The sequence below is a fragment of the Mytilus galloprovincialis genome, chromosome 6 (genome assembly GCF_965363235.1).
Source record: "Mytilus galloprovincialis chromosome 6, xbMytGall1.hap1.1, whole genome shotgun sequence".
NCBI classification, from domain to species: Eukaryota; Metazoa; Mollusca; class Bivalvia; order Mytilida; family Mytilidae; genus Mytilus; species Mytilus galloprovincialis.
The window spans coordinates 50,860,078-50,880,288 of record NC_134843.1 but is presented as its reverse complement, the minus strand read 5'-3'; the positions used below and the strand labels follow the sequence as shown (position 1 = coordinate 50,880,288).

Below are 20,211 nucleotides of genomic sequence, written 5' to 3'. Positions count from 1 at the left end.
AATGTACATTTTTGCTTATAATTTGGGACTACATATTGAATATCAATTATTTCTATGCAAATAAGCAAACAGATCCATTCTCCAGTAGCATTTATTTATCCACCTCTAGAACCCTTATAAACTGGTGTAAGTCATTACTGATATTTATAATATACCGTATATATGGTATTTCCCCACAAATATTGGTGAATTTTGTCTCTTGTATAAAGTCATAATGCATAAGCATGCAAGTGAAATTCAATAAAAATTCTATGAGGGAATTTTTCACAAATATTCATGCAAAACTTCCTTCTTTGCATGGCAAAACCTTTGTATTGCAGTAGTGCAAATTCATAGAATATTGCTGGCTAACTTTTGGTTTTGTTACAATGATCCTAAGGATATGTTAACAAGAATATTGTAGAGGACTATTATATTGCATATTATAAGGTGCAATTTTCAAAAATATAAATTCTTCTTATTGCATGCAAAAATTTTCACATAATAAGAACTTAATGCTTGCACCGTCTACTGGAAGTATTGCATACAAACTTTTGATAGTCTTATAGTCTTGACTAGCTGTGCGATAAATATTATATGTGTTTTCAAATTTAAATCTAGTACGTTATATAGTTGCCAATACCAAATAAATAATGTCTAAAACTAAATACATGTGTATTGTTTAATCAATTTAACATAAATAAATAATGATTCTATACACATATTATGCCATTTTGGCAGGAGTTTAAGAGTTAGTCATCCAAAATAAGTTACAATGCAAAAAAATCTTCATCAAAGATATTAGGCTCTTAATTTTGCCTATAAAAGACTCATCAGTGAAACTAAAATAAAAAAAGTTTAATGGTCAAATAAGGAATGATTAATATTTCAATCTAATAAAAATAGTCCTTCTAGCAAAAGTGCAAAAAAATCACACTACTGAATGTAGATTTTTCATACCATTAATTCAAGTAAAGAGTTGTACAAGCTAGCCTTTGAAAACAACAAAACATTTGTCTTTTTGGCATTTTTGTCATTTAATTGCTGCCAAATTGAATTATACACCAAATCTTCTTCATTGATAAACATATGAGTAAATATTATTATATTTCACTCTGGTTGATTAAAAAAAGTTAAATAAAAACAACAAAAATATTTGAAACAGCGTCCTGCTGAATTTCAGTTTGGATTTCTCTTCTGAGTGAATAAATATTTTTGTATTCTCAGTCAGTGTTAAAATGAAGAAAAAAATATTGTGAAAATAAATATAAAATATGGTATAAATGTGTTCTACGTCAGTTTAGCATACACTGGAGGTGAGAATTTCTTTCTAATAAATTTAAGAATGTACAATGGAATACAGCTAACACTCGTAATCACTAGCACTTTCCATATGAAATCCCATGACTTCAAGAAATGTGAATCTGGAAAAGAAATATGATAATTTATAACATGACCACTAATCTGAAACTCTCAGAACCTGCAGTATGCCTAAGGGTTGGTTTGTTACTTTTCATAGTAAAAACAAGTAAATTATATTTTTTATAAACAAGTAAAACAATGTTGATAAAAATAAACAAATCATTAGCATAGAGTTTATTGTAATCAATCTTCAACCTTGTTTTATACAGTTTCACACTAGACTTTATTAAGCCTTCTTTAGGGTGTCTTTTGGTTATTTTGGCTATTTTGTAAAAAAAAGCTTCTGTAACTACCAGAATTTATTGTGGATGTTCTATTTGAACATAGGAAAGAACAAGAGAATGAACTACGAAATCTAAACTTTATCAGTTGATGGATTTGTGTCAAATAGTTTATTGTAGTATGATCATATAAGTGAAATTCTAAAATTGTTTCTTTTGGACATTTCTAGAACAGTCAAACTATATACATTTGTAAATAACCTTTACATATTTATGGCAAATGTGTATAATCCATCTTAGATGATTTAATGGTAAAAATGCATATTTTACATTCAGAAGTGGGAGTGTGCAACTTCCCAACCCAAAACATTGAATCGGCCACTGATAACAATAGACTAACATTGTTTACAAAAAAATAAACTTACCAAAGTATGTAAGCACTGCCAGTGATGCTATATATATACATAAACTAAATATTTCTGCCAGTAACATCAGATAGTGCCAAGTTCGTATCGTCAGACTGACCATTAACAACTCCGTCAAAATAAGGGAGGTAAATGTTATGGACACAACATGGACAAAATCGTCTTCAAACAACCACAATGCTCCATAAATAATAATTCCACCTTCAATGAAATAATTTTCAATTATGTATAATATTCTTTATTTTGGATAAAAAGAATATCATTAAAAGGTAAATTTTTGCAACTATATGAGGAACGAACAAATAGTTTTATTAGCATAATACAATTTTTACAATATTTTCGATCAATCACACACATGCATGTATCACTCAACATGTGTTTATTTCAAAGCATGCATGCATGTCTGTCTCAATAATAAAATACCTATTTCATGCATCAAACTTGAGCCATCTCTGATTTGTAAAATTATTAGATTACAAACTGTTCAAGGAGATTTATCCTTTTCTCAATTTTCCAAGAATTCCATATCATTCTGTCTACAGTAAATTTTGGTCCTCATGTTCCTCAACTTCGTTCTGTACTTGGCCTATTAACTTTTTTGATATGAGCATCACTAATGAGTCTTTTGTAGACAAATTGAGTTTCTGATGTACACAATTATAAACCTGGTATTTTTGATGAGCTTTTTTCTTTGTTTTAAAAGTCAAAAGACCTCCAAACTTGCAGAAAGAAATTGTGACACCTATTGTTTTCCTAAGAAAATAGACAATTTTTTTAAAAGTGTGTGCTAGATTGTCTATTTTTCTGTGAAAATTATTGTATTTGTCTCCTTGTATATTTGATGCTATTTTCTGTCCTACTTAACATTTTCTCTGGTAGTACCATGTCAGATTAGATAAAATAAGAATGTGTCCATAGTACACGGATGGACCATCCGCACTATCATTTTCTATGTTCAGTGGACCATGAAAATGGGGGAAAATCTCTAATTTGGAATTAAAATTAGAAAGATCATACCATCGGGAACATGTGTTCTAAGTTTCAAGTTGATTGGATTTCAACTTCATCAAAAACTACCTCGACCAAAACAATTAACCTAAACCGGGACAGACAAACGGTTGGACGAACGAAAGAACAGATGACGCACTGACCAGAAAACATAATGCCCATAAACGGGGCATAAAAAAAGCTTGAATTTCAATTGTGTATAATGGTGTTATTAATCCAATATTACCCCGAAAGCATTAGGTTTCAAAACACTGAATTACCATCCTCTTGGTGTTTTTTTATATATAAAAACAAGGGATTTCCAACTGTATCTACTTACCTTGATAGACACTAATTAGCACCCACATGAAAAATGTTTTGAACGACAGGGATCTTCCCTACAATAGAAAAAGAACTATTTTAATAGAAATATTAAAAGAGACGTTAGATATATGTCAATAAGTCAGCATCCGTTGACACTATAAATGTCTAAAAAAAAAGCACATTTGTTCCATAGTAATTGTAGCGCGGACTGTTTATTAAGTTTACCAAGTTCAAAGCAATGAATGAAAACTGGTGTAAAATATATTCCGTTTATCATAACAGAAATAAATGTGAGATGTATTGCAATTAAAAACAAGAGGCTGTCACAACGACATCAAACCGGATTTATTAATATTTATTTGTGTCCTGGCAATATCACAAGAACCATTACTGATGAATGGTGAAAGTGAAAATCGTCAATATCAAATTTGACCTCCATTTTGTCATCAGTATCAACATCTTAAAATTTGGGAAGCCTTGGTAAAACAGTTCATGCGTAAATGCTAGGACACGACTGGAAACACCATTTTTCAATCTTTCAAGAACCATAACTCCTGAACGGTAAAATTCAAAATCGTCATTATTGAACTTGACCTCCATTTTGTCATCAGTAACAACATATTAAAATTTGGGAAGCTTAGGTAGAACAGTTCATGCGTAAATGCACGGACACGACTGGAAACACCATTTTTTTTCAATCTTTGAAGAACCATAACTCCTGAACGGTAAAAGTCAAAATCGCCATTATTGAACTTGACCTTCATTTAGTTGTCAGTAACAACATATTAAAATTTTAAAAGCTTTGGTTGAACGGTTCATGAGTTAATGCACAGACAACATTTGATTGACTCCCGCCCGCCCCCCCGCCCGCCCGCCGTACATCCCCAAATCAATAACCGACATTTTTGTCACAAAAATCCGGTTAATAAAATAGTAGTTAAATACTCTCTATGTGTTCAATTACCTATTAAATACCTAATCTGTGAAGTAATATATATTTTGAAGTTCGTTTCTAAAAGCAGCTGATCGTTGACAATCCAAATTTGAAACTGCTCTAGTCGACCTAGTTTACAAAGTGAATACACAAAGATAGATATTCCCTACTTCTGTTAAACGGTTTCAATTATGAAAGATTATCGTTATAAATGAATGTGTAAAAGGTAATTCCATACAATTTTAACATATATAAATGATTTGTTATGCGGTTCCTATAAAAATAACTTCGCATAACATCTGAGTCGCGAATGACAACATAAAATGTGCTACAAACTCCCGGTAAAATCATTACAAAAATATTGCGGGAATTATGAAATAAAAAAATGAACTGCACAAACTATTTGCGTTAAACAACGTAATAACTTCTGTCACGAAAGTAAATTAAGTTAAATAGCTTTGGCACAACAGTAATGAATCTAAATAATAATATTGGTAAAGTTGGGATTCATATCAAAATGTATTCTTTGTGAAAGACTACACATCAAAGATTGCAAAAATGCAGTGCCATGCATAGAACTATTCTCTATTAGATTTTTTTCTTCTCAACTAGTTGGTATTGTCTTTCACATTTTTTGGGGTCTAAAGTTTTTCTCTTTCAAAACCATCACAGATTTTTGGGCATTTACAAATATTAAAAAAATGAAATAGAAACAACTTTTATTTCAAAGTATTATCTTTAATCTTAAATGTTTATTAAAAAGTAAACATATGCTACAAAACTATACATTATTACAGAAAAATTAATTGTGATTTCCCCTCAACTACAAATATCATCCAATTACCTTTGTCAATTCTTTATACAATTCTGGATAAGTCATAGCAATTTCTGCTTTTACATCTTTATCAAGCACCAATGAAAATACAGGAAACATGGTAAAGACAGTAGAAAATCTAAAGAACCAATGAAAATTGAGGATATATTGTATATTATATGTATTTCATAATATAAAAACATATGGAATAGGATCCCAGTTAGGGCAACCAGTCCGGTACCCACGAATGTAGTTCTTAAAAAAAATATATAACTTTTGTTATAAATTGTGTAGTATTATTATTTCACTAGTTCTGTAACTGAATGTAGATTTATTTGAAAGGGTAGGCTTTCTACTTTGAATTTCTGTAAAAATTTTGATTGATTTAAATGTAATCTGGCGTCGGTACATAGAGTAAATTGCCTAAATTCTAGCCTTTATTCTTCCCCGGAAGTAGACAGACTGTTGTCAATAAAAACAAAATTTTGCAACGGAATGCCGGTCATGAGGCACTGAGATTGTACTTAGACACTTCAAAATGAATGCCTAACATGAACCAGAAGTCCAAAGGTGGCTATCAAAATTATTTATTGAATAAGACCCTATGTTTTTACTATGATTTTCAATGCGTTCCAATGGGGCAAATAATTGGGTCCCGTTCCATATGAATACATGAGTTAAAGGCATATCTATATTACTTGAAATGATTTCAAAACATTAAACCTAGGGAAAATGTTGCGTTACATAGCTTAAATAAATTGAGGTCTTTTATGTCTAGACCTTTAATAATTCTTGGAGAAATACATGATATTGGTCCCAGCACAAAGTAAAACAGTCATTCATGCTGTAAAATACATGTTAAAACAACAACAATATCAATATGTCAGCTAATTATGTTGATATCAGATATTGCATTATTTCTCTGATCAGATGGAATATATATGTATCATATTCAAATATCTTCTATGTGCTTAGTTTCAAATTGTTAGTAACTTGTGCCAAAATTAAAAGTGCTAAATATCATTTAAAGAAATTTTTAAATCCATAAATATTTTCATTGAAAACTGGAAGTAGATATGCTCTTTAATATATACTCACCCAACCATTAGGAAACCAGGAAACAGGGCTACAGATGCAAAATAAAATACAGCACAAAACACAGCCTGCATGGTAGATATAATCAGTCCTCTATGTATCACAAACTGACTTAGTGCTGCAGATCTTTTGTAACTGAAAAATATAGATCATAAATTTGAGATACACACAGATAAAAGAGAAATGGTCAAAATGGAGATTATAAAGTTGAGGTACAAAAAAGATAACAAAACCTAAATACACTTAAGGAATTAGTAGACGAGACAAAAGCCACTATCAACTTTATTACTGGTATGTAGCTTGTTGTAAGTTCTGGCCTGCAACTCCTTCATATAAGTTAGTTAGTGTAATAATGCAGTGCGAGAAACATATTAATCATATTTGTGTGATCTATATTGCTCAGAAGAGCTCAATGCATTAATAAAAGAATTCAACCTTCAATTCCTGCCAAAACTGTATTTTACTGACAAGATAATCACAGTATTTTTGATTTTTTTTAAGTTTGTTTCATTGACATTTATAGTGCCTATAATGCTTAAGGTGGTACCTAACACTACAGGGAGATAACTCTGTAAAATCAGCTAAACGTTTTAATTACGTTGTGTTGTAAAGGGAATATTAAGCTTCTCAATGATCAAAATTGTTGTTTGTCAAACTGCTATATAACCAGTGTAATTTTTCTGACAAAACGGTTGGTTCAAAATTTTTGAAATTTTTATATACTTGTTAAAGGGTCAAAGTAAATACTTTGTCAAAATTTTATGAAAATTAAACGAGCCAAATTAATTTTAGTGAAAGTGTTGGGTACCACCTTAACTAATTGGAGCCCACATATATTCATCATATTGATTAGTTTAAGCATATTTATTTATAGTGGATTGGAAAACAAGTTTTGCAACTTATATTAATCCCTTTCCACTTTGCGGATGCGAGTGCTGCCTTGTAGCGGCATTAGCCTGCTCTTTTTCGAAATCTACAAGGGTGTCTTTAACGTGCAAGAGATATGGCTCTCTCTGAACATGGGTCAACCATTTATCGTCCCCTTCGGAAGGACTATCATCGTTTCCTCAAGACCATACTCGCAAATGGTGTCAAGGGAGAGCCGAAAATTAAGTCCCTGAAATTTTCATCCCAGACGGGAATCGAACCAGGAACCTTTGTGTTAGTAGTCCGATGCACTAACCACTACACCACGGCTCTCATCATATTGATGACCTTAAAAATGCAAAATCTATCATTTCTTATATTCTTGATGGCCTAAGAAGGATTTTGTTTTTATTTTCACCTGTTTAAAAGATTTTATCCATCCTTGGTTTTCAAAATTTCAGTTTTGAGCGTTCTTGATGAAGGTAAATCCAGAAATGCACATCGGATGTATTAAATTTATAACAAGATTGTTTTCATTTTTTTTTTATCCTTTTCTGTTAGCTAGCTAACTTTCTTTCAGTTGAAATTGTCGTAAAGATACCTACCTATTTCTACCATGAACCAATAACAATCTACCAATATAACTAAACTGGGTAATAGAAAAATCAGCTGCCAAGGAGGCTTGTTTACCTTCCTGAAAAATATAAAAGATATCAATTATCATTTAATTTTTCTTAATTCATATTTCATTCTATTACTATTAATTCAGAAATTATTGCATGCATTTATTATTGTTATTTTACCATTTTCGACTTACAGTAATAATATCTATAAATCATCAATCATGTTTTTATTTTTGTGGTGTTGATTCAAAAAATGTGACTGTGTAAAAATCAATTTATTCATTTCTCATGCTAGGACTAAGATGCTCATACTCAAAGCACTTTTTTGCATTAGTCTTTGTCAGGAATGCTTAAGACCCCAAATTTAGAGCTGAGATGGGTAAATACTTTCAGAGCAATATGACCAAAAAGCACCTAAACATCTATGACCAAATTTGCATGAGAGAGTTGGAATCTTATTTTGTTAATAGTTTTTAAAATAAATCAACAATACTTTTTTTTGGGAAAATATATGTTATAAATCAAGTCAATGTCTATCCAGCCTCAGGATCTATGAGGGGGGATAGGACCTTTATCAGGACTCCGGGATCGGGTGTTTTTAAGCTCAGGATTTCCGGATTGACCCTTTCGGGATCCTGGAATTCTTTTTTTCGAATTTGGTGACCTCGGGATTTCGTGTTTTTAAGCCCGGGATTTCGGGATCAGGACCCCTCCTACCCTCCCTCATCTATCTTTAACTCAGATGAAAAAGAAACGGGGAAAAAATTGGTTTCAGAATCAAATGCATTATTGGTATTATTTTTGAAATCTTACACAAGATTGTTGTTATTGGCTAGCATCTTCATAAACAATGAAAATTCATTGAAAAACCCAGAATTTGAAAAAAAAGATGACCACCTCCTAAAATGGAAAGGTGGTCGGCTTTGACAAGAAGGTGGTCAGCACATCCTGCTTAAATGCATAATTGAAAACACTGGTACATGCATTTCATATTATCTATAAATATATGCCTTAGAAGTTTTGTACTATACACTGTATATACATGTATGTATGACTAACCTTTCCGACAATACCAATACCAGCATTAGCTGCTTGGATCATACTAACATCATTTCCTCCGTCACCTAATTAAAATATAAGGGGACATGTTACACTTAACTCAGGTAAGTATTGATTGACATGTCATTCCCTTTGCCACATTAATAAAATACAATCTGACATATTGCACTGATTTGACAAGTCAAGTGTTTTCTGGTTTCTGAAGTGATTGTTTTCTATTATGATACTATTTTGATCACTGCTAATACTTTGATATAATGGCATATGTTACTTCCTATTCATGTAAAACTGTTGAATTGCTATAATTTTCAATGGATATCTATACTCGTGTAAAACAATTAGTCATACTAATGAAGACAGCAGTTTGCTAAGTAGGCAAATATTTTTGCAATTTCTGGTAACATTTGTGCTTTGTTTGTTAAACATATAAATTTGTGTTTCACTTAAATTGACAATCAGTATCCAAAAATAATAATGTATCCACAGTATGTTATGAGAAATAAATGGAGAAGTGTGAAAGGGACACAGAAGATGCCCCAATTTGCATAAAACCTTATCCACAAGCATAACTCAAGAACAGTAAAAGTGACACCACCAAAATTTGAACTTGATCTGTGTTTATGGTATATAATAAGAATTGTGTGCAAGATTCAATACATTTGGTTGAGGCAAAAACTAAAGCAAGTGAACAGAAACTAATTTTTGGAACATACAGACGAACAAGGGTAACACTTAATGTCCCTTGCGCCGCTGTGGGGGCTTAAAAACACATCCTCATTTAATTCTCACCTATTGCACAAGTCCTTTTCCCTGTATGATTTCGTAATAATTTGACTATATCAGCTTTTTGTGTTGGAGAACATCTACATACAACAACACTGGGACATTGACAGGCTAACTCCACAAACTCATGTTCATAATACTTCAAGCAAACCTGGAAATATATTAGGTCATATTTTATTACCAAAGTTCATAAATGATTGGAAAACCTATAAAAAATGTTATGACATAAGGTTGAGTGGTATGAATATATTGAGGTAGCAACACCAATAAAAGCCATTGTGTAAACATTTGTATATTGAATGTTGTTAAAGCTCTTTTTCCATGTATCCCAATTAAAGTGGTTTCTTAAAAATTAGCAGTTCAAATGTTAGTAAATTCATGGGTTCCTATTAAGTTTGTTAAAAATAGATTTATCTCCTCCCCTGAAAAAAGTGAAACTGGAGACAGTAAAAAAAATTCACTCCCGCAACTGATGGAAGGAAAGGTGATCAATAGAACCAAGGAAAACCAAACAGTCTACCTATAACTCCCGTCACTAACCTGAAGTGAGTTGCCTGTAATGACTAGAGCTGCATCTTGTTTACGTCTCAAAGCATTAAGTTCTAAATGAGCATCAGTTCTGCCAATAACAGTACCAAATGTATGAATGTCTTGTAATCTAGACACCAGTTTAGAACTTTTAGCAATACAGATGGCTGTTTCTAACTTATCACCAGTCAACATCCAGACCTGATATACAAAACAAAATAGAAAAATATTAAATGAAAATTTGGAATTATTACTTCACAGAAAGTTTATGTAATTTTTTTTTTCCATTGGTGCCAGTATTTAGAAAAAAGTATTAAATAAGTGAAAATAAAGTAATTGATTTTCCTCTGAGTTCAGTATTTTTGTGATTTTACTTTTTAATTATATTCTTAATGAGCCTACTGCACTGTTTGATATAAAAATTTGAGTGTATAGGCCAATGAGACAGCAATCCAGAAACTCAAAAATTAAATAACTTGTATTGGTATGGGTTTTGCATATTGCTGAAAGCTGTATAGTGACCTACAGTTGTTAACTTCTATGTCGTTTTGGTATTTGGTGTATATTTGTATCATTGGCAATCAAATCGCATCTTAATATTTTTTATATTTTAAATAAAGACAAGAAAGAAGAATATGTATTAAAAAAAAATTAAAAAATCGTTTCAGAAAAACATTTACACTATAATATGGGAGTCTGCATTTTTTACTTTGCATGTAAGTCTAGTAAGACAAACCATGCTTAGAAACACAGTGTATTATAGCTTAGAAACACAGTGTATTATAAATTCATAACACAATTTGTCAAAATCCCAACATGCACTTGATGTAATAAACAACAAAGGAATAGTGCTCTTTATAGCTGTTTTTTTTTCATTTCCACTTATAGTGATGCCTTCTATATCTGTTTACAGCTGTTTTGTTGGGTTGTCTCTTTGACACATTCCCCATTTCCATTCTCAATTTTAAATGCCTAACCTTTATGCCTGCATTCCTCAATAACTCTAATGTAGGTCTAACACCTTCCTGTAACTTGTCTTCTACACCTGTTAGACATAGAAGCTCCATGTCACGTTCAAGACTCTCAATAACAGCCTGGACTTTTGCATTCCTGTCCTGTGTACTCATCTTAGCTTGATGATATCGAATCTGAAAATAGACACAAGATTTTTAATGTATTTCTGATAAAATTCAATGTAACTATTTAGCTAGTAAGCAGGACTTCAAGTCAGGTGTTAGTTAGAAGTGACGGACAATTTAAACAAGAACTTATGAAATCATGTACAATTCATATTTTTTTAATCTGTTACATGTCTCATTAAATCCCACACGTTTTGGTAAGTTTTAGCTTTGTCCTTTTTTTCTGATTTTCACACTCAATGCTTTACTTTTAACCTTATCACAGTATAACCATCATATGCTATTAAAGGTTGGAAGAGGGAAACCAATAATAAATTTAAAATTAGTGTTTACCAATTACCTCAAACTCCTGATACTGTTCTTCCGTTAAAACTTTTTTGGCAACTACTAATGTTCTCAGTCCTTCTCTAGCAAGATTTCCACACTATAAAAAAAAGTATAAAAAGTACATGAATCAAGAATATATGAGTTTTCAAGAGAAAGACTGCAGTAAATATTGTGATAAATGCAGATAACCTTAAAAATGAATTTCTGTTCCTTTTTTTAATTTTCAATTTCACTTAACAATTTTAAATTGACTTGGTTTTATTGTGGAGTTTAAACATTTTAGGACCAAACTAATCTGTGAGGTTTGATGTACAAATTTGTTTACCCCGTTATATGACTTCCTTATAAAAGATCTTGATTAAAAGGGACTTAAAATAAACAACTAAATTAGATCTTATATATTTCATTATATTATATTTAATTGTATTTTACCCTAATAAAATTTCCCACTTTATAGAATGACACAAAAATGTGCTTTATTGAAATGATAAGTTAATATTTGATTTCCTTGTATTTGCATAAATATAAACTTCTGTTTATCTAAAGACTGAGAACCAATAAACAGAAGTGTAATGAACTGGCCATTTTGATTCTTGGTCATCTGTGTTAATCTGAAACATCTAAACACATGTTTATACCAAATCCAATACAGAAGCAACCAGTTAATAACCTCTTCTCTAAACATTATTTATTCTGTAAGTTATAGCAGTTCCTGTAATAAAACATGTTGCTGTCTAGTTTTGTCATCAAAATAATCTCCTTTGTAACCTACCTCTTCCTCTAACCAATCATTATACTGCACTATGGTTGTCATGACGACATCTGCTCCTTTCATCAGGAAAGTTATTTCCCCTGTATCTTCTTCCTGTTTTATAAAATTATTTGATTTCATTTGAATGTTTAACTTTTTAAAACTGAATTTTACCAAATAACTGTGATAACAGGAAATTATAACTGAATTTAAAGTTGTTGTATTTTTCAGTTACTTGAGTTCACACTTACCATACCTTGAAAAGTTGTCAAAAAATTATGGTTAAGAGCATCACTAAAAATATATTTTTTGTTGATTGCGCATTTGGTACAGAAAAATTAAAATACCATGATCATATAATGTTTACATATTCAGCTTGACAACCTTGAAAATTTTTAATTTAACAAAACTATTTACCTTGACAATAATTCCCATCCTTTTGGTTTCAGATGTAAAAGGAAACACCTGTAAAATCTGGAATTTGACAATACTGCCTGATGGAGTCCGCAGCTGCATGCTGTTTAAGTCTCTTTTTACCAGCGTCAGGTCAACACTCTCTGTCCATTTCACCAAAGCAACCTTAAAATTATGTTTGAAAAGTTAATAAAATGTATAGAATGGACAATTCTTTGCAGAACTAAAGGAAACATGACATGCTCTTTTCCTTGTAAGAATTTGAAGTTGATAGAGGTAGTATACTACTGAAACATGTCTCCCCAAAAATGACCTTACATCCCTGTGTTATCTGTTCCCAACATCTTTTGTTATTCATATTGCTAAAACTGTTAAACCCAACACTATCTTTTGAATCATTGAACACAGGCAGAACAAAACTGATTCAAATACAATAAAACTATTTAAAGATGCTGACAATCAAATTTAAATAAGAATTGGTAGACACAGAATGGGTTATATAGAATATCCATACTTTGTCTCAAAATATAAATTTTGTTTGTACAAGTCTTCAAAACAGGTAGAAATAAAGTACAAATAAAATTTATATTTTGAGACAATGTATGGTTATTCTATATATATATAAACTCCTACTACGACTGTTCCAAATGAAACATTTCAGGCAAAAACCATCATTTTCTAATTTTTAGCGTATAACGTAACTAGAGGCTCTAAAGAGCCGGTGTCGCTCACCTTGGTCTATGTGAATATTAAACAAAGGAAGCAGATGGATTCATGACAAAATTGTGTTTTGGTGATGGTGATGTGTTTGTACGTCTTACTTTACTGAACATTCTTGCTGCTTACAGTTATCTCTATCTATAATGAACTTTGCCCAGTAGTTTCAGTGGAAAATGTTAGTAAAAATTTACAAATTTTAAAAAAATTGTTAAAAATTGACTATAAAGGACAATAACTCCTTAGGGGGTCAATTGACCATTTCAGTCATGTTGACTTATTTGTAAATCTTACTTTGCTGTACATTATTGCTCTCTATCTATAATTATATTCAAGATAATAACCAAAAACAGTAAAATTTCCTTAAAATTACCAATTTAGGGGCAGCAACCCAACAACAGGTTGTCCGATTCATCTGAAAATTTCAGGGCAGATAGATTTTGACCTGATAAACAATTTTACCAATGTCAGATTTGCTCTAAATGCTTTGGTTTTTGAGCTATAAGCCAAAAACTGCATTTTACCCCTATGTTCTATTTTTAGCCATGGCGGCCATCTTGGTTGGTTGGCCGGGTCACGCCACACATTTTTTAAACAAGATACCCCAATGATGATTGTGGCCAAGTTTAGTTTAATTTGGCCCAGTAGTTTCAGAGGAGAAGATTTTTGTAAAAGTTAACGACGACGGATGACGACGACGACTACGGACGACAGACGACGGACGCCAAGTGATGAGAAAAGCTCACTTGGCCCTTTGGGCCAGGTGAGCTAAAAATTCTGTATACCTGTACGTCATAAATAAAACCCTATGGAAACGCATTGTCAATGTCATAAACAGGGCTCTTTTTGGTCAGTGGCTGTTCATCACAAATGACCGGGGAAAATAGCACAGCTGCAGTATATTTGCTGTAATAGCACTACATACCTCATCAGGACTAGAGGCCTGGTATACAACGGTCTGTCTACTTTGTCTGTCAGCCTCTGTATCATCAAAGTTAACATCTTCATCATCCTCAAAGACTGGGGTAACATTGTGACACAGTGCAATAGCTCTAACAGCTTCATACACACGAGTAACTACAGTCCGTCTCACTGGACCCCGTGTTGGTGTCATGGAAGGTCCAAGAAAAGGTTGTTGCGTCTGACCAGGGTCCTCTTTCTGTCCAAACATTAAGTTCAGGTGTTGGGTAATCTAAAATGAATTGATAAGCTATAACCCCTGTGAGGTTTGTGTTGCGCAATCTGAAGTTTCTATGTTGTGTTTTGTTTAGGTGTAATACCACCAAATCATGGTACGTCACATCCGGTTGTATACGAAAGTAGGTCTAAAAAAATATTCCCTTGAATTTGACAGTTGTAGAAAATTAACCCTGCATTTCAATGCACTTAAATTTTTCTGAGTCATCAACATGTATGTTGGGTGTCTGAAAGCATCATTCCTTTTTTATTTGCTGGTCTTATAAAATATTTTGGAAAGTTAAGGTTACATAGTTACCAAAGCAGGTAACCAGTAAATAACAGTGTAAAAATTGGGTTGTTTACTTCCGGTGATGGTTACTTTCTTATATGCAATGAAATGTAGTGTGAAATTTTCACTGTAGCACTGGAAAGGATTAAACTTTATACATGCGAAGTATTTCTTTGGTTGAAATAAATTTAAATACTGTAAAAAATTTTTAAAAGTGCCAATTTAACAAAGACTAATAGGGGAAAATCAATGGTGGTATTACACCTATTTAGGGAAACTACATGTGCACTCGTGACCTTATTGTACTTTCATTTTTAAAAATTATTACTAAACCAGTTCAAACATTATAAACATGGACTATTCGGAATGGATTGAGACACAGAAAGCATGTTTGAGGTAAAATTGCCTTGAAATGGGGGTTTACGGGTGTTTGCTAAGTCAAATGGGGGGACAGACAAAGTTGTATTCAGTTTACTGTGTCAAATTTTAAATCACCCTTACAGTTTTGTTTATACAACATGTGAATTTTCATTTCAGTGTTAACTATGTTCTGAAGAGCAGTCTGTTGAAAAATCTTATATGTGAATCGGTCTGCAGATGACACTTCAGCATTAAAGTATGTATCAACTAATGTCATGTTTTTTTGTGTTTTGGTCGCAAAAGTTTACAATTTGCCATTGTGCTGTCTGCATTTTGCACTGACAAAACATCATCTAAGCACTTATTTGCCCTGGATTTATACACATCAGAATCCAGTCTCACATACTTAAACTTTATAATTCTTACCAATTTAATTTTTTACCAGCATTCCAAGGGACATAACCCTTTTTAAAACATTTTGAGGTATTTTTTTATTACTCTTTCTCCCCATTTTCTAATATAAAATACAAGAAAGTGGATTTTTTGTGTAAATCTATTAGAAATATAATGTTATAAGTAAATAAAAAGTCTTTGATACCAGTAACAATAAATGATTGACTGAAAGGGAATCGTTATTTGTCACACTAGGGGAACAGACCAAAAGCTCAAGTTACACATAAGGGCTTATAGAAACTTCCGTGGAGACTGTTAACATTTATAGAGACAGTTCTTTCAGCTAAAACACTTTAATTATTGATTTAACATTACATTCATTTCATTTTTTGGGGAAAATAATCACATTTGTTTTATTTTTTAGACAAAAGATATCAAGTTTTGATGAAAAAAGAAGGAAGAAGGAAAAATAGACCAAAACAGACCAAAAAAGACCTTCAAATGAACTATAAAAGGTGCAATAAAATTGTTTATCATCTTAAAGTTGTCTTTTGTATTCTATTTAATTGCTTGAATGCATAGATATTGAGTATATGATCAGATATTAGTCAACACTGCATTTTATAATGATTCACTGAAATTAGGATTTTTCGAAGAAATTAGACTGAAATCGCCGTAGAATATGGCCTTACATTATAGTGATTTTCTCTGAAACTATAGCTCTGACTGAAACAAAACTTGACAGTTATGCTTGAAATAACTTGCAGTTGGAGGGAAAAAAATTACATTAAGTTTATTCGACATTTAGGTGTTATTTAGGTGTAATACCACCAAATCATGGTACGTCACATCCGGTTGTATACGAAAGTAGGTCTAAAAAAATATTCCCTTGAATTTGACAGTTGTAGAAAATTAACCCTGCATTTCAATGCACTTAAATTTTTCTGAGTCATAAACATGTATGTTGGGTGTCTGAAAGCATCATTCCTTTTTTATTTGCTGGTCTTATAAAATATTTTGGAAAGTTAAGGTTACATAGTTACCAAAGCAGGTAACCAGTAAATAACAGTGTAAAAATTGGGTTGTTTACTTCCGGTGATGGTTACTTTCTTATATGCAATGAAATGTAGTGTGAAATTTTCACTGTAGCACTGGAAAGGATTAAACTTTATACATGCAAAGTATTTCTTTGGTTGAAATAAAGGTAAATACTGTACATTTTTTTTTAAAGTGCCAATTTAACAAAGACTAATAGGGGAAAATCAATGGTGGTATTACACCTTTACTGTTGTTTGTTTTTTGGTCATTTTTTTTCTTTTTTTGTCGTGGTATTGCCAGTTTGCCATTTATTTTATGAGAGTTTAAATATTTCTTTGGTATCTTCCACCTCTCTTCTATTAAGGTGGTACCTAACACTACAGGGAGATAACTCTGTATAGTCAGCTAAACGTTTTAATTACGTTGTGTTGTAAAAGGAATATTAAGCTTCTCAATGATCAAAATTGGTGTTTGTCAAATTGCTATATAAACAGTGTAATTTTTCTGGCAAAACGGTTGGTTCAAAAATTTAAAAATTTTTATATTTTTGTTGAAGTGTCAAAGTAAATACTTTGACAAAATTTTATGAAAATTAAAGGAGCCAAATTAATTTTAGTGAAAGTGTTGGGTACCACCTTAAGTGATACTGAATATGAGTTGTTCAAAAACAATTTCATGGATACAAAAAGGAATACTTATCTTTTTGAATTTATTTTGATTGAAAATCTGGACCTAAGATTGTCTGTTTTTTTACAATCTAATATGGTGATAGACACCCATACCAGCTTAAAGGGTTACAAAATGTTTTACTTATATTATTCCAGTCTTCTTTAAAACATTCCAGTGCGTATATTGTTTTCAATCAAAGTAGCCCTAAATATTTGTTTTCACTAAAAGTACAACATGTTTTATGGATACCATCATTGCTACTCACCTCGTCAGCAGTTTCAGGTGTAAAAGATACAGTTCCTAAGTGTAACTTTTTAAATATCTGAAATCATAATTGAAAAGATTTGGACATAATTCTAAGATTTGGTGCCAAAACTGCTTTAACCTATGACTTTTGAAAACACTTTTTATTTCCATACAAAATTTATTTGAATTAATGATATGACATACCAAATAAGTTTATAACCAATTTCTATGAAATACAATATTTACCAACATTCAAACAATAGATTGAAACTGAAATTTTATTCTTTTTTTACTATATATTTTAAAAAGCCAAAATAGCTGAAAAAAAGATGAAAAACCACAACACTCCCGTAATGGAATAAAAGCACTAATTATTCCAAAATAACTAAATACCTAGCCACAAACTAGAACCACGTCCTTTATCAAGAATAAGTTTAAACTTATAATAATAATATTAATGTCAATAAATGTTGAAAATATTTGAATGTATGAATTTACCATTTCATTCTGTGTCAGTGTCCCTGTCTTGTCTGATAATAAATAGCTAATTCTACCAAGCTCTTCACAGATAGTTGTACTTCTGACTATAGTTTCATTTATAATTTTATCTCTCATGATGAACCAGGAATAAGCAGCCTTTCCCATATCTAAATTGACTCTTAAACTGAAAAATAAAAATCAACTAATGTTAAAATTCCGGAAACAAAAACTATTGACTAAAGGTTTTATTGAATGGTAATTTAAAAAATAACCAATCATTACAAAACAGGCATGATTACAGATTTCTTATTTAATTTAGGATAATTTTAATAATTTGAGGGGAAAAAATGAAATGAAATTAAACTTCATAGTCCTTCCAACACAAAACCCATATCATTTTTCAGTTGAATAAAAAACAGATATGAATATTTCATTGAAATTAAATTTTGTAAATTTTTCTCCATAATATAAATAAGGATGGTGAATTTCTTCTATTAAAGTGTGGTTAAAAATATAAATTTATTTTACTTTTGATATAAACAACAATCTGATAATTTCTCATATCTATTAACAACAACCTTACCTGATTGGTATAATATATGAAAACAACAGTACAAATCTGAATAAATATCGGTACCATGGGCCAGCAAAACCCTGAAATCAAATACATTGTACCTTTTAATTAAGTATTGAATGCTTCTTTTTGTAACTTCATTGGGGTGTAAAAGTGTTGACCGAAGTACATTTTGTATGAAGAGTGGAAGCGCTTCATTCTAAAAATGTGCGCACGGTCAACACTTTTACAACCCTATGAAGTTACAAAAAGAAGCATTCAATACTTATAATTACATTTTTTAGCTATGATCAAGAAAACACGAATTTTATATTGTTTTTTATTTAATTCACCTGTGCACTTTATTGTGGGACCATGTGTTATCATGAATGAAAAGTTTTATTGAGTGATCCAATTGCTTACGGAATAACACGTGATGTGCAGTTAGCCAATCAGAATAAAGTATTATAATGAAACATACATCTAATGTTATTATAATAAAATGCAAAAAGTTTTCTTGAATAACAATAAAACAACATATAACAAAAATGCTCTTTTGACTAATGGGTAAAAGTTAATAGTACCCTGTTGCATATATAACATAGAAGTAACATGTGATTTGTAAAGTCATAAAACCCTGCTTTGTAATAGGTAAGCTGAGTCATATATTAATATGATACATATAGTTCACAAAGTATCAGTCCACAGAAGTACATGACATCCTACCTACATGTACATAATTAAGACTCTAAGCAATTGGTGCATTTATGCTTTTTCTTTTATGTTTATTGTCAAAGCGTGTTCTTTTTTTTTAAAGTAACTAATGCATACAGAGCTTTCTACTCGTATTAAACATTTATATTGTGACTTATGTCTTGAAACATGAAACAGAAATAATCAGAGTGACTCTGACATAATAAACAAAGCCATCCAAATTGCAATTATACAGTTGATCAGTTACATCATAACTGCCACTATTATCAATATTTAATATTTTTGTGTATCACAACATTACAGTGACACAGAGAATATTACTCATTAAGATCAAAATTAAAATACTGAATAACAGGCATAACAAGTATAGCAGGAATTGCTGACTATAACAGAGCACCTGATTTCATCACCAGTTTTTTATGGGCCAGAAGTGCTTGTTTTCTGTGTTTTCTTTTCATTTTTTTCTTTGCTGATTATGTTTTCCATATATATTGCAATGCATTGTTTTCCAATAGCCCTCTTGGAATATTCTAAATTTATACTGCCATTGTCATGATTGTCTGATATTTCTGCCTATTGTAGCAGAACAGTGATACAGATCAACATTTTCAACAGGATTAAAGGTAAAATAGTCAATGAACTGATAATTCTTTTTATTGTTTACTTACCTTCAGTATCATCATCACAAAGGATAAAACTAGGACAGCAAAAAATAAAAACTTTGTTAAAGTGTTGACTTCTTGGTCTAGCAAACCAACCTGTAAATACAAACAACCAGATGCTCCGCAGGGCGTAGCTTTATACGACCGCAGAGGTTGAACCCTGAACAGTTGGGGCAAGTATGGACACAACATTCAAGCTGGATTCAGCTCTAAATTTGG

The 20,211-nt window shown here is 31.3% G+C and overlaps 1 protein-coding gene across 3 annotated transcripts in view; it reads right to left on the bottom strand.

Moving 5' to 3' along the window:
• Positions 1-647: 647 nt before the first annotated feature.
• LOC143079811 (putative phospholipid-transporting ATPase IIB) overlaps positions 648-20,211 on the bottom strand; it is a 33,117-nt gene continuing 13,553 nt past the window's right edge. For all 3 annotated transcript variants that reach the window (XM_076255420.1, XM_076255421.1, XM_076255418.1), the window contains exons 9-26: positions 19,999-20,088; positions 18,647-18,717; positions 18,082-18,247; positions 17,603-17,659; positions 14,335-14,601; positions 12,696-12,857; positions 12,300-12,392; positions 11,541-11,624; positions 11,039-11,209; positions 10,074-10,262; positions 9,540-9,684; positions 8,751-8,815; positions 7,674-7,762; positions 6,205-6,336; positions 5,137-5,245; positions 3,375-3,432; positions 2,048-2,248; positions 648-1,403 (exon numbers count right to left, since the gene is read on the bottom strand). In XM_076255420.1, coding sequence (XP_076111535.1) covers positions 1,270-1,403; positions 2,048-2,248; positions 3,375-3,432; positions 5,137-5,245; positions 6,205-6,336; positions 7,674-7,762; positions 8,751-8,815; positions 9,540-9,684; positions 10,074-10,262; positions 11,039-11,209; positions 11,541-11,624; positions 12,300-12,392; positions 12,696-12,857; positions 14,335-14,601; positions 17,603-17,659; positions 18,082-18,247; positions 18,647-18,717; positions 19,999-20,088 — 2,283 coding nt within the window. In that variant the 3' untranslated portion in view covers positions 648-1,269. The remainder of the gene's footprint in view (positions 1,404-2,047; positions 2,249-3,374; positions 3,433-5,136; positions 5,246-6,204; positions 6,337-7,673; positions 7,763-8,750; positions 8,816-9,539; positions 9,685-10,073; positions 10,263-11,038; positions 11,210-11,540; positions 11,625-12,299; positions 12,393-12,695; positions 12,858-14,334; positions 14,602-17,602; positions 17,660-18,081; positions 18,248-18,646; positions 18,718-19,998; positions 20,089-20,211) is intronic.